At 44.1% G+C, this 13,737-nt stretch overlaps 1 protein-coding gene across 1 annotated transcript in view; it reads right to left on the reverse strand.

Annotated features, from left to right (window-relative positions):
• ELP3 (elongator acetyltransferase complex subunit 3) overlaps positions 1-13,737 on the reverse strand; it is a 96,630-nt gene that overhangs the window by 31,337 nt on the left and 51,556 nt on the right. The window contains exons 10-12 of the mRNA XM_068936768.1: positions 10,581-10,774; positions 4,826-4,916; positions 179-244 (exon numbers count right to left, since the gene is read on the reverse strand). Of these exons, the coding sequence (XP_068792869.1) occupies positions 179-244; positions 4,826-4,916; positions 10,581-10,774 (351 nt within the window). The remainder of the gene's footprint in view (positions 1-178; positions 245-4,825; positions 4,917-10,580; positions 10,775-13,737) is intronic.

Below are 13,737 nucleotides of genomic sequence, written 5' to 3' on the forward strand. Positions count from 1 at the left end.
TCAGCAAGTGACTGCACTCAAACAAAAGCCATCCAAAGCTGCAGTGAACAAAAAGAAAAACTGGAGCCAGCGACAATGGCAAATCACAGGTGCAACAAACGGGTCCCAATGCCTCCACACCAAACACTTACAACAAGTTGTGTCAGAAGCAAGCTCCTGGAGAACAGAGAAATCCTACCTGATAAGGTCTTACTTTATGGTGAATTTCTTGAATTCCAACCTCTCTCGTCCTTACATCACGACACTGGCAAAAGAAAAGGAGAAAAAATAAAAATCACACAGGAGAAATGCACTAGGCTCTGAAACATACAGATTTCCAGCCACCCGTTGGGCTCAAAATTAAGCTGAAATAGTGTGAAGTTGCAAGGATGAATTCCAAATGGGTAGATTTCAACATAAAAATGCTCACCGATCCATCCCTAATATACCTTGGAAAGAGGTCTTAGCGCTAAATGGAAAGACATGCTGGTAAAAATCAATTCACTAAGCAACCATTATGTCTCAGGAGAACACGTACCCTTTGATTCACAAACAGCAGGGTCTGGAGGAAAAGTCAACATACAAGAAAAGACTTTGACATTATCCATTTTTACACTACACTGGAAAGTTCCGACATTGACAAAACCTAAACTAACGCACCTGAGAGGTCCTTAGAAAGCCAGCTGCTGGGTCTGAACAACCCTTTCCTTGCTTTTGAACAATAACACGAAAATAGTAGCAAAAGTCCCACCCAAATACAAGAAAGTAAAGTTAATGCTGACCCAGCATCCACAGAGCATCACCAAAGCTTGGGACGAAGGATACAGAAACTAAAAATAGCCAAAAGAAATCTTCCCTCCAGCAGAAATCTGAGGAGAAGACAGAGCTCCAAGTTCAGTACTTGAGAGCTGGGTTACAGCCTGCATAAGCTTTTGCACTTCTCAGCAGTACCAATGAAATTAAGCAATTTGGCACCCATTCAGATAAGTGAACAGTTGTGGTCGTATAAGCCCTCCTACTGCAGGAGACTACGCGCATTTGCATCCTAGTGGGTTCGTTGTAAAGATCAATGCTAACCTTAACCCAACTCTTGTCGGCAATTAAGTGCCTAGCCACAATACTTTATCCAAAGCAGTTGAGGTGCAAATGCATGTTTTATTCCCCTCTCTTTGCTGTATCTGGAAGGAAGGAGGATAACCTTCAGCAGTGGGTTATAACTGCTCTAACAACACTTATCTGTGCATGAACTTCCAAAGACTTTTCGCCAAGGAAAATCCAATTCACACGAAATACACGAAGCACAGAAACCCAGAGTACCCAGAATAAGCACAGCTCTGTCCCACGCCCTGTACTCCTCTCAACGTTTTTAAAATTGCATTTTCAATGTAAAACAAAAATCTCCCAAAAAGCAGAAAATAAATAGTGGGATTCACTGTAGTACCCCCTAAAAATCCTAGGGTTCTAGAGTAGACAAACTCTTCTCTGCTTTACAATTTCCTAACCAGCAAACACCACCACAGAAAACTATCCACTCTTCATTAAGAATCCCAGAACTAAGAAAGGACAACGTATTCTAGGACGCTTTAAAACTCTGCATCCCCATCTAATGTCCACGCGTCTCTAGTTCCAGACAGCAGCTGGCAATCACAAAAGCAGCATCCTGTGCCTCCAACTAACCGCTCGGGGATCATTTCTTTCAAGCAATCACAGCCACAAGTTGTAGTGTTGCCATGACTGAGCCTCATCCCCTAAATGTCCTCCTCACCAAGCCATTCCACAAAGACGATGCCAGAGCTACAAGAGCTAGTGAGCTGGCTGATCTTTACTAGTGAGCCTATACATAATATGAGATTCCTACAAGTCCCTTTCTGGTCTTGGCCTTCTCCTCTCCTTTTCCAAACTCAGAGAAAAGAGGGCAAAGCACATTCATAGTTTACTCATACAACACAAAGAAAACGCAACAGTATCTTATACTTCAAGCAATACTGCAGCAGACTGTCTGGTTCCTCGTTCCACCAGCTGCAGTGTTTCTGCCTCGCTAAATTGAAATCTGTAATTATCTGCACAGTAGAGATTTTTTTTAAGCAGATTTGATTCTTCCGAAAGCAATAACTGCTAGCCTGACGAGCCCTTTAAGCCTCAGCTCAGCTCAGGCACCAGGCTCATCCCTGACTGCCATGGATCAGATACCCCTGCTTCTCCAGCTGATCTTGATCAGGTTCAGATCAATTGATGTGGTTTCAGTATCAGACACAGGGAAGAATTCACTAGTAGCCCTGAAGAGCTCAACTGAAAAGGCTGAACTGCAGCAAAGAGCTCGTCTCCCCTGTCTGGTCTTGAAGTAAAAAGTTAGCAGGAGAGATGGAAGCTTCAGTGGCTGGCAAAGCTGTCGGCCAAATCCTGGCTTGCTGCTGGAGAGAGATCAGGAGGAATGATTTAAGGAAAAGTCTGGGGCATCAGCTTAGGAGAGAGTAAGTTGGTATGGCAAGCCCAGCTGGAAGGAAGAGTCAACTCCAGAAGTCTGGAGTTTATTTTCTGATCTTTTACTCTACAACTGCAAGATGCACCTGAGGTGGCAAAAGCAGCAAGGCATTAGATACAGCCCAGAGAGCTATCTGTGTTAAATACTGACAATAGAGCTGCAGCAGTACAAATCTGTGTGGGGCTATTGGTTCACACATCATAACTGAAGCCTTTCCTGTTGCTTCTTCATTGTCCTTGGTACCCAATCAACTAGATTAAAAGCTGGCTTGCGTACATCTACCAGAGATGCAGTTAGTGTATTGGTCCAAACCTTTCCTTGTAGTCATTTCTTTTACCCTTCCCCTGATTAGGATAAAACAAAATCTAACTCACTCATCCAACACTGACTAACTGTGCAATGTTTAGTACAATCCCCAAAAGCACACGCGGCCACACAACTGGGTTTGGGCTTGCATTTCCCTCCTTGTAAACCACGGGGCTCATTATAGTCTAGATTGTGCCATTCCGGCCTCTGTCCCATCCTGCTGGATGCAGCAATGCCCTAAAAACTCTAATTTAAAGAAAGGTGAGTTAGAAATAGGGTGCCCTAAATCATGATACAGACACATGAAGTGGCTGTGGTGAGGATCTGGCCTGCCTGAGCACCAGGATACCAAGGCACAATTAAAGGTTTCTGGAATAAGCTCAAAAGCATGCTGTTTGTGTCATGTTTTGTGTAGGAACTTGGACGCCCCACGAAAGGCAGAAATTGGACATGACTTTGCTGGAGGCTTAAGACAGTGCAGAATCAAACCAATTGACAACCGGATTTCAGGAAGCAAGTGCAAGCTCAGAAAGTGCAGGCTAGATGAGTGGACAGTGAGGTGGACTGAGAACTGATTGAATGGTAGAGCTGAACGATTCGTGATCAGTGGCATAAAGTCTACTTGGAGGCCTGCAGCTAGCGGTGTCCCCCAGGGGTCAGTCCTGCTGGGTCCAGTCTTGTTCAAGGCATACATCAGTGACCCGGAGGAAGGCACAGAGTGCACCCTCAGCAAGTTTGCTGATGATACTAAACTCGGAGGAGGGGCTGACACACCAGAAGGCTGTGCTGCCATTCAGAGGGACCTCAACAGGCTGGAGAGTTGGGCGGAGAGAAAACTCCTGAAGTTTAACGTAGGCAAGTGCATGGTCCTGCACCTAGGGAGGAATAACCCCAGGCACCAGTCCAGGTTGGGGGTTGACCTGCTGGAAAGCAGCTCTGTGGCGTCCTGGTGGACAAGTTAAACATGAGCCAGCAATGTGCCCTTGTGGCCAAGAAGGCCGATGGGATCCTGGGGTGCCTTAGGCAGAGTGTTGCCAGCAGGTGGAGGGAGGTGATCCTCCTCCTCTCCTCAGCCCTGGGGAGGCCACCTCTGGAGTACCGTGTCCAATTCTGGGCTCCTCAATCCAAGAGAGACATGGAGGTCTTGGAGTGAGTCTAGCAAAGGGCTGAGCACTGGAGCAGGTTGCCCAGGGAGGTTGTGGAATCTCCATTCTTGGAGATATTCCAAAGCCATCTGGACATGGTCCTGGGCAATGTGTTGTAGGTGACCCTGCCTGAGCAGGGGGGTTGGACTAGATGATCTCCAGAGGTCCCTACCCAACCTCAACCATTCTGCGATTCTGTGCAAACAGGGAGCAGCATCAGGGCAGACTATGCGGGGCACTGTAGCTGCTGACTGTTACAGTGACCTTCCCATAAAATTAAGATTAGGTATGTGCGCCTGCTTTTGACTTCAAATATAAATGCAGTTTCTCCCTCCCTCCCTTCTCTCCACCCCCGCGCATATATTTATTTAACCTTAGAAATATCAAGAATATCAAGTCTCATTTGTTTGTGCTGAAATCTTTCTTGGAATTTTTCTCTGGCCTTACACTAAGAGCTTTCTTCCAATTGTTCAGTCAAATAAGTGCATGCGTGGGAAAGAGAAAGCAAGGAGAATTTCTAATAGCGTAAATTAAAAATAAACCTTCCTGCTTTCTGTCTGGTTTAAAAGGTTTCACTGTTGTAAATGGAAATGTCACAAACTAGTTACCAGGTACCTAGTACCAGGGGTGGGGGTAAGAGTTCTAAACTAAAAGTTAATCAAAAAGCTCAAAACCAGCTTTCTGGTTCCTCAAGGTGCTTTTTAGCCAATAAACTTAAAAAAAAAACAAAAAAAACCCCACATACACACGCATTAAAAAAACCAAAACACCTTTGCAGATAATTTTGTTTTCCAGTGGTAAACTTACCCCCTATACTGTCTTCTTGTCATCACTTTCCTCTCAAAAATGATCAGCTACTTTGCATAAAGTCATCAAACAGCTCTCCCTCCATATCTATTGACAAATATTTTACCTGTGTCCCAAGATCCTTCATTCTGGCCAAGGCAAGCTCTCTCAGGTTCCCATGCTCCACTCCAGAGCTGACTAGTGGCATTGGGATATCTCTGCATGTAAAAGGAAAAACAAAAACCTCAAAAAAACTGCATTAGAAGACATTAAACCATAAAGTGCTATTATGGTCACTGAGGCCAAGATCTCATACAGCGGATCATAAAACTTATCTGAATTACCTTTGTTTCAAGTTTTTGGTTGAACAAGAAATAACACAGGCAATATCAACTAAAGGCAGGAGGAAAACGGAGAGGAAAAAGAGCTACAGAGTTCATTTTAGTAAAAGGCTGAAGACAAAACTAGGCTCTTACAATCCTGAGAGGTAGGTTATAATTTTGCTCTCAATTCTTCACTTGGAAAACTGAAAAAAGGATCATCCAGTCCAGCCTGCGCCTAGCCTAGGACACCAGGTCACAGTATTTGTTGCGGGAGACGAGCAGTTGGGAACCATTCCGCATCTTTCTGCTGTGTCCAAGCTGAATGCTCATCAGGGAAAATTCATCAGAATTACAACATTTTTAAACTGGGAAGCTAACTGCTTAAAAGTTAAGAGGTCCTGTTTAAGAAATGATTTGCAGCCAAGCCCACACACAAAATCTAGGGCCCTCCTGTGGGAATGTGAATCAGTGAATGGCAAGATGCCTTCCTGCATTTCTCCAAGGGAGGTACTAAAAAGAAATTTGAAAGCAAAACAGGATTTGGCCTCTCCAATGCCTTCCACAGCAGCCAGTTTGTCTCACTAGACATAACGTAAGCCCATCACCATCTCCAGGAAAGGAGGAATTATCCATCCCAATCAAACGGAAAAAGCAGCAAGAGGATTATTGCAACATCTCAATCCACAGTCACCTTCTATCTAACGCTATATTATATACAGTGATTCCAATGATTCCCCCTCTTCTGACTCAGACTCTACCCTGGTCCCTCTGATAACGCACTAGACCCCTGCACATAAGAGGTGGCAAAGAAGAAGGTGAGAAGGAACGCAAGCTGTATGGTGGTAACCACAAGTTGGCCGTGAGAATAAAGCAGGAATTATAACTAGTGCTGGAGCAGTTACCTATCACTAGACACAGGTAATCCTCAAAAGCAAGAAATCACCAGAGTATTTTAAAATGAAAAACACTCTAAAAAGACACAAAACAAACCTACTTAAGTACAATATGATCCAAAACCCCTCAGATTTTCTACAGGAAAATAAGGACTATATAAGTGTGAACAATATTTAGTACAATGTGGAACAATTTGGTCTCAAAATACGGTTCATTTACATCCTTTCATGAGTATTTCTCCTTTTTCTTCATCTGTGCAAGCAATGTACTCCAGCAGAGTAAAGAGCAGAATATCACCAAAAAACATACAGAGACCTCGATGGCTCAGGGAATTGGTAATGTAATTAGCTTAATCCATCTTGGTTCAGTAGTGATTGAAAGTCATCATCACTGAGCAGCTGTCTGATGACCTCTATAAAATGTTTTAATTGAGATCTATTCAGTTCCTTGAGGACTTGTGTTCACATCATGGCCACCATTAACAGCTACTATTCTGGGCAAAAGCTGTATAAAAGGTAATGGTCTGAAAGGGTCCTGCAGACCTGATCCTTGTGCTGTTTCACCCTTGTGGAGGCCTGAGACACTGGCAGGGAGCAAGAAGAGGAGTTTTCCTTTACTGTTAAGAATGAAAACAAGTACTTCAGACTGCAGGATTCTCCTCCTATTTCAGCCTCAAATACGGCCCAAAAGTACAACTTTTGCCAACATAAGGCTGGGTCCTGGGGACCTCGTAGTCTACTTACTTTCCTCCTGCTTTCCTCGACCTTCTTTAGAGAAAGCCTATGTCTAGAGTCTTTGAAAAATTCCCCACCTCTTAAACTTGCATGACAAAAAGTTGAGGCAAAATACAATTAGCTAACCAGTTCATTTATTCAGTGGATTTCTTGGAGTAAATAAGACACGGCAGAGCCAACACAACATACTTCAAAGAGCTTCAATTAGAGGAAATGAGCACTTCACATTGTGACTAAAGGACACACTAGAGGAGAACAGCGTTTTCATCAGGGCATGTTAGATCCACAGTGATAATCTAACTAAACGCCTTTCTTCTAATTATGGAACAACTCCAAAAAGTCAGGCTGCACGTATTTCCCCTAAAGGGGCACAGATGAAACACATTGACATCTTCCAGTATTAGGTCTTTAGCAAAATCCAGAGTCATCTAAGAAACAGTAAATAAACTACTGCAAATAAATGAAAGATTACGAGATACAGTAACTTGAGCCCCTCTCATCTGCCGACTAGGGAACAATCTAAGACAAAACGCGTATGTGCAAAATAAGCTTTTTAAGAAAAAGAAAGCAAGGAAGAGTTTTTCTATCCCCACTTCAGAGTAGGACAGAATATGTAAACAAATACCCTATGTGCATCATGGGTATAGAGGATAAATGTATTTCTTGAACAGCCGAAAGGCAACACTGCACTAGTGATTTCAGGACTTGTTAAAAGGCTAAATAAATTCAGGCTAAATCAGGGATTTGGGATTAAATCTTGACCTTATTAAAGTTAACGTGCTATTTGTCAGGACCTTCCACAGGACATATTTCATGTTCAATTTTTCAAACATTTTGCGTTAGCACTTGTGAAGCAGCTGATTCACACACATGGTGGAAATTAAAAGACCTTGATTCTACCCTTAACTTTGACTTGTTAGATGATCTCAGTTGACTAAGGTGCTTTATTTCTCCATACCTACATGTCCCCATCAGTAAAGTGAAAATATCATTCACATAAAACACTTAGATCCATAAGAGGAAAGGTGTCACACTCTCCAGCACTACTGCTGTCATTTCACACCTTCTCACACACCAAAGCACTTAGGTGCACATCAGCTTCACAGACATTCAGGTTGAACACAGTATTAAGCATCTCAGACAACCATGAAGTACCCACGAAGATATTTTCTTTCAAACAGCTTTTAAGCAACAGTATCACAATCATTTTGTACATATTTAATGTGGTTTCCTGAAGCAGAAAGGCTTCTGCATTGCTGTTGGTGATATCTCTTCCACCCTCAACTGACTCCTTAAACTGATAATTTTGAATATATGTGACAGATTACAAAAACGTTGACTTCTTATGCTTCCTGAAAACCTGGCAATAGAGAACAGAGATCCCAAACAGCAATCCTAACTAGAAAGAGCATAGCTGGGTTGGCCTTTTGCCAGTGTTTTGTCTGCTAGAAAACCTGCATGCGTGTATCAAATGGCTAGTCCGTACGCAGAGAGCTCAGGATATGCCTCCTTTTGGGGCTCAAGTTGAACCTGAAAAGAGTCTGAAAGGCAAGGTATGAAGGAGGGAGGAACTGTGGAAGCAGGCAGAGGGAGATGGAAAGGGCCTGGAGGCTGCAGTGGAGAGCAATGGAGGACAGGGAAAAAAGTTGCTGTCCTCAGCGAAGCAGTGCTGGGAACATAGGATAAACATTTTAGAAATCAGGCTTTGTTCATTATTCTGCTACAGAATAACACAATTATCCTGAAGGCAATTTAGATCAAAGTAATAGCTTTCGCACTCTGCACTGGAGGTGTCAAAATCTGTAATCACCAGGAACAAATTTCAGATAACGTGAGCCAGTCAGTAAGAAAACAATTATTCCACTGGAACATAATAACTGACAACTGGAAGACAGCTGGATGGAGGCCTCTGCTGCTGACAGAAGAAATCTCAGTCCAAAAAAAAAAAAAAACAGCGCACGAGGCAAAGCATTGCGAGTGAGAGTTTTCCAGGTCTGTGTTCCTTAGGAGAAGACCTGCTAGGCTGGAAACTCACAGTCCTATACAATGAACAGGTTTACTCTTGGATACAATGCTGAGCGGACCACTGTGTCTATACTGGAATCCATCAGGAAGAGGGAGGCACACAGGGAGAAAAGACAAGAGTTTTAGCTTTGAAAATGCTTCTACAAATGAGATGCCTGTAGGAATATCAAGCAGGTATCTCCTGTAAGACATCTTTTACCTTCTTTATCAGTATCATATTTCCTCTTTTCAGAACTCAGCCACAGCCACCAGTTTCTCATAGGACCAAAGAGCTGAAGAGGAGAACTCCTGGCCTCTGAAACTGCATCTCAGTTACTACAGACTGTTGGATCACAATCGCGTTCGTAAACCTAATCAAGCTTCACCATAGCAATACTTTAGTTCTCCTCCTCTTTGGCAAATTTGTAAAGGTGCTCCAGGATCTAATTCTTACAACAGACAGAAAATTCCTAGCTTCCTGCCTCGTTTTATGCAAGGTTACTTCGTGTTTTCTTGTTCTGTGCCCAAACTAATTTCTTAAAAGGTTATTTTCCCTCTCTGATATATTTGCAGAGACCATCTATGGTCACATCTGGCCTTCAGACAAAAGACAGATGCTCCTCCACACAGATTCCCATGGAAGTTCGTTTTCTTGAAGATAGGGAGTATTCCAAATAAGGTCTTACCAAAGCCTTTGGATGGCTGCATTAATTCTTCCCTCTCTAAATAAAAAGTTATCTTGAATGAAATGCTTTTCACAGTTGCATTCACCAGTGGCTCACTTACCACATGAGAGACTAAGACCCCAGAAATTTTTCCTCTTTTGCTATTTTCACACGATGATCTTCCAATTGCAACAGAACCCTGCTAGCATTTAACCTCAAACTTCAACAACTAAATCTCATCCCATCTCTATCACCACCAGATCCTCTTGTAAACCCTCCCTCTTTCAATGATGCTTCCCAGCTTTGCATCATCAGCAAGGCTTCCTCACTGCCCTGCTACTTTTTGTGTCATTGTAAATAAACAAAACTCTGACTAAGGTTAGTTTTTAAATGGCTGTTTGAGAAATTCCATTAATAATATTTTCAAAGATACTCCAGTGTTTCTTGTCTTGAGCCACTTCCTTCTGTACCAGCTTTCTCTGCTTGTTCCTGTATAGTTCTGACATGGCACAAAATCAAATGCTTTACAGAAGTCCAGAGAGGTGAGATTTAATGCATAACGCTTTCTCATTCTGCCTCCTCTTGGAGAGCTATGCACTGGCACTGTTTCCAGCTCATGTAGCTGGAAAACAACTGACTATTGTCTGCACGTAGAAAAATGGGTAACCATGGCATAGCCTCCCTTCCTAATATCCGACAGATGTAGGACAAAACAAAAGAAAAAGGATCCAAGAAAAGCTGCACTTTGAAAACAAGAGCTCAAACGCAAGTATTACCTAGCCCTCTGGAAGGTGAGGTTCTAGATGAGATTAATGGCATCACTATAGTGCATTTATAAAAACCCTGCAATATCCACAGGGAAGGACAAGACGACTCTATAGCTGGGGGGGTGGGGAGGGGAAATCAAATACCTCACAATTCCTCCAATAAACACTAGAAACAATCTACAGCCTAGCGGCGATTATCCATCAACATCATACTACCTGTTCTACATCCTATGTTTTAGTCTGATCAGCAGCACAAAGCGGGGCCTCCAGAAATTCTGAAGTATATATGGGCGCATTAGAGAGGCAGTTCAGTTTATATAGCTTCTCGTTTTACTTGGCCTTCCCCATAGACAGACAGAAGCAGTTTTAAAAATCTTTAGTGCGTTAACGATTAGGACTAGAAAATAATAAAAGAGTGAGTCACATCTTGCTGTAATTAAAGTAATGGCCCCTCCCAGTGCAATAAATCAATATACAAGGCCCAAAGAACATTACCTCTGAACGCGGTACACACGTGTCCACGGTGGGACAAGAGCCAGGATCCTCGCCACCAGATCCACAAGAGTGCTGGGAGGGTAGCTCTTGTATCTTCCAGTCTTCCAGAGCTCATACAGACCAGTGCCACGGATCACCAGTGTTGGATAGAGTTTCATCCCATCCGGGCGAAAGGCAGGATTCTCAAAAAACTCCTGGAAAACAGAACAAAAATTTAAGTCAGAGCAACAAGCTAGATTTCCTGGGGCTTTAGTGTCCCCAGGCTAAGCAAAAAACCCCAATAAAACAGACTGCAAGACAGATTTTGTAAAACACAATTGGAAGTCCAATTTAAGAATTACTGGCTTACAGTGAGTTTCCAACATTTATCAGGTTACAACACTTTTAGAAATAAAAGAGTATATTCTAGACTTAGGGAGAAAGCCACTGAAAAAAAAATAAACGTGACTGCAATAAGGCAGATTTGTGCATTACTGCTACCTTTCAGCATGATTTCAATAGATTCAACAGATATTGCACCATTTATTGTAACAGACTTTGCTCAGAATTAGAACAATAGGAATGAGTGTACTTATCTTCCATCTCAATAGGCCACATTTAGAGATTAATCAATGTGTCTGGGACACATCATTTGAATAGCAATGGAGAAAAACAGATTTATTCTACAATGATGTTCTGAACAATCCTGGAGAACAGAAGGACAAACTGTATCTCCTACTTACTCTCCTATGACTAAATACCAGCGCAGAACTGCAAATTAAACACCACTAGCACACATGACAACAATTGCACTGTTTTTTGCAGATTAAATTTCAGCAGCAATGATTAAAATCACTTATAAAAATGAAAAAAAACCCAGCAGCACCCTGCACCAAATAACCATTAAATCCACTTAAGTGATGACCCTGCCATCATTTTAACAGTGTCTAGGTGCAGATCTAATACTGGATTACACTAATGTGCACTTGAAATCCACAGCTTGACCCGTCTCCAGTGTGGCATGCTCAGAGCAGTAAAGAAATGCAAAGTCGCTATGCCAAGTTAATGGTTGGTTATCGGGTCTCCCCAGGTGCTGTGCTACCTTCGGTGCTTACCAGCGCTTCACAAAAATCACAGCATGGTTGAGGTTGGCAGGGACCGCTAGAGATCATCTAGTCCAACCCCCCTGCTCAACCTGGGTCCTCTAGAGCATATTGCCCAGGATCGCATCCAGATGAGTTTTGACTGTCTCCAGGGAAGGAGACTCCACTACCTCCCTGGGCAACCTGCTCCAGTGCTCAGTCACCCGCACAGCAAAGGAGTTTTTCCTCATGTTCAGGCAGACCTGCCTGTGGTTCAGTTTCTGCCCGTTGCTTCTCGTCCTGTCGCTGGGCACCACGGAGAAGAGGCTGGCCCCATCCTCTTGACACCCTCCCTTCAGATACTTGTACACACTGATGACAACCCCCCTCAGTCTTCTCTGCTCCAGGCTGAACGGGCCCAGCTCCCTCAGCCTTTCCTCCAAGGAGAGACACTCCAGGCCCTCTAGGGCTCCTTAGTAGCCCTTTGCTGGACTCGCACCAGGAGCTCTCTTGGAACTGGACACACGAGTCTGGGTGTGGCCTCACTAGGGCTAAGTGGAGGGGCAGGATCACCTCCCTCCACCTGCTGGCAACGCTCTTCCTAGTGCACCCCAGGATCCCATTGGCTTTCTTGGCCACAAGGACACATTGCTGGTTCCTGGTCACCTTGGTGTCCACCAGGACTCCCAGGTCCTTCTCCGCAGAGCTGCTTTCCAGCAGGTCATCCCCCAGCCTGTATTGGTGCCTGGGGTTATTCCTCCTTAGGTGCAGGGCCCTGCACTTGCTATTGAATTCCACGAGGTTCCCCTCATGAACTTCACTGAACTGTTTCAATACATTCACGTGGACAAAACATACTCAGGTATTTTGCAGTTTCCTGGTGTCAGTGCATGTTAAGCCAGTCCATGGAGTGCTTTAACAGGCGCCAAGGCTAGCATGAAGTGCCATGAGCAGGCTGCTGGGAACAGGACCTCCCTGCTCAGGCAGCACTGAGTTGTTCTGCTGGCTCACTCTGCCTCACAAAACCAACCTTTAACAAGACAAAAACAGTAAATGGCTTTCTGCCAGCTTAGCACACCAAAAAGAATCTGCACACACTCAAATGTGCTGGATCTAGCATACAAGGAAGGAAGAAGGCAAGTAAGGTGAGAAAAGTGGCAGGACCGTGTCTGCCAGCAGTTCGAGATGTACTATTTTTAAATTCTGCACAATTTTTTTTAACTCGGGTTACCTACAGATTTGCAAATAACTTTGCCAAAAGCTCTGGCTGCTAAGAGAAAGGCACAAGAACCCCATCCACAGTTCAGCTGTGCTCATCCCATTACAGACTAGCTAGACAAACTGAACGTCCATGTAGGAAATGTTAAGACCCATGATCTCCACCCTGAGCCTCCGGGAGCCTTATCCAACTTGTTTCTCCTCACACAGCCTCCAAGATGCAAGATCAAAAACTGTTCCAGACAGGCGAGACACCATATACGTCCCATTAGGCTGTGCTATTCGTGAAGTAAATGGTTTAAAAAGTGGGCCAGAAACAGATGACTCTAGACCCCAGCGTCAAGGCACTCATTCTGGAGGGCGTGCAGATATAAAAGAGAAGATTGGTCTCCTCGTTTTCTCAGGACTGTATGCACTCTACAAATACTGTTCATCACCAAGCTCACTACCACGAGGTGAGAAAACGTGCATATCTTGCCAGCTCTGTGAACTGACAATAGAGCATAAGCACCTTTTTTGGAGACCCTCCAGGCTGGCTCACGCTGCCACGCCACAGGCAGCCTGAGAGGTGACACAGCTCCCTCCCCAGCTCGTGCCTCCTGCCACGTGGGCTCTGTGCTCCCCTTCGTGCCAGCTCTGATTCCCGATGGACCCTTGACCAAGAGGACTCACCTTGCTAACGTGGGAGAACCCAACACGCGTTTTGGGGAGAGCAGTTCTCTTTCCTTTTAGTATTGGATCGGGTTGTGGAGGAATCTATCGAGTATCAGAGGTGGAGCAAAGTCAGAAAGAGGATCTGCTCTCATTGGAGATCAGTGGGCTATTACGTCCGCTCAACGCATCTCTTGGAAGCGTGCGTCCTCCCCACTGCCCCAAGG

This window comes from Struthio camelus, chromosome 3, assembly GCF_040807025.1.
Source record: "Struthio camelus isolate bStrCam1 chromosome 3, bStrCam1.hap1, whole genome shotgun sequence".
NCBI lineage: Eukaryota > Metazoa > Chordata > Aves > Struthioniformes > Struthionidae > Struthio > Struthio camelus.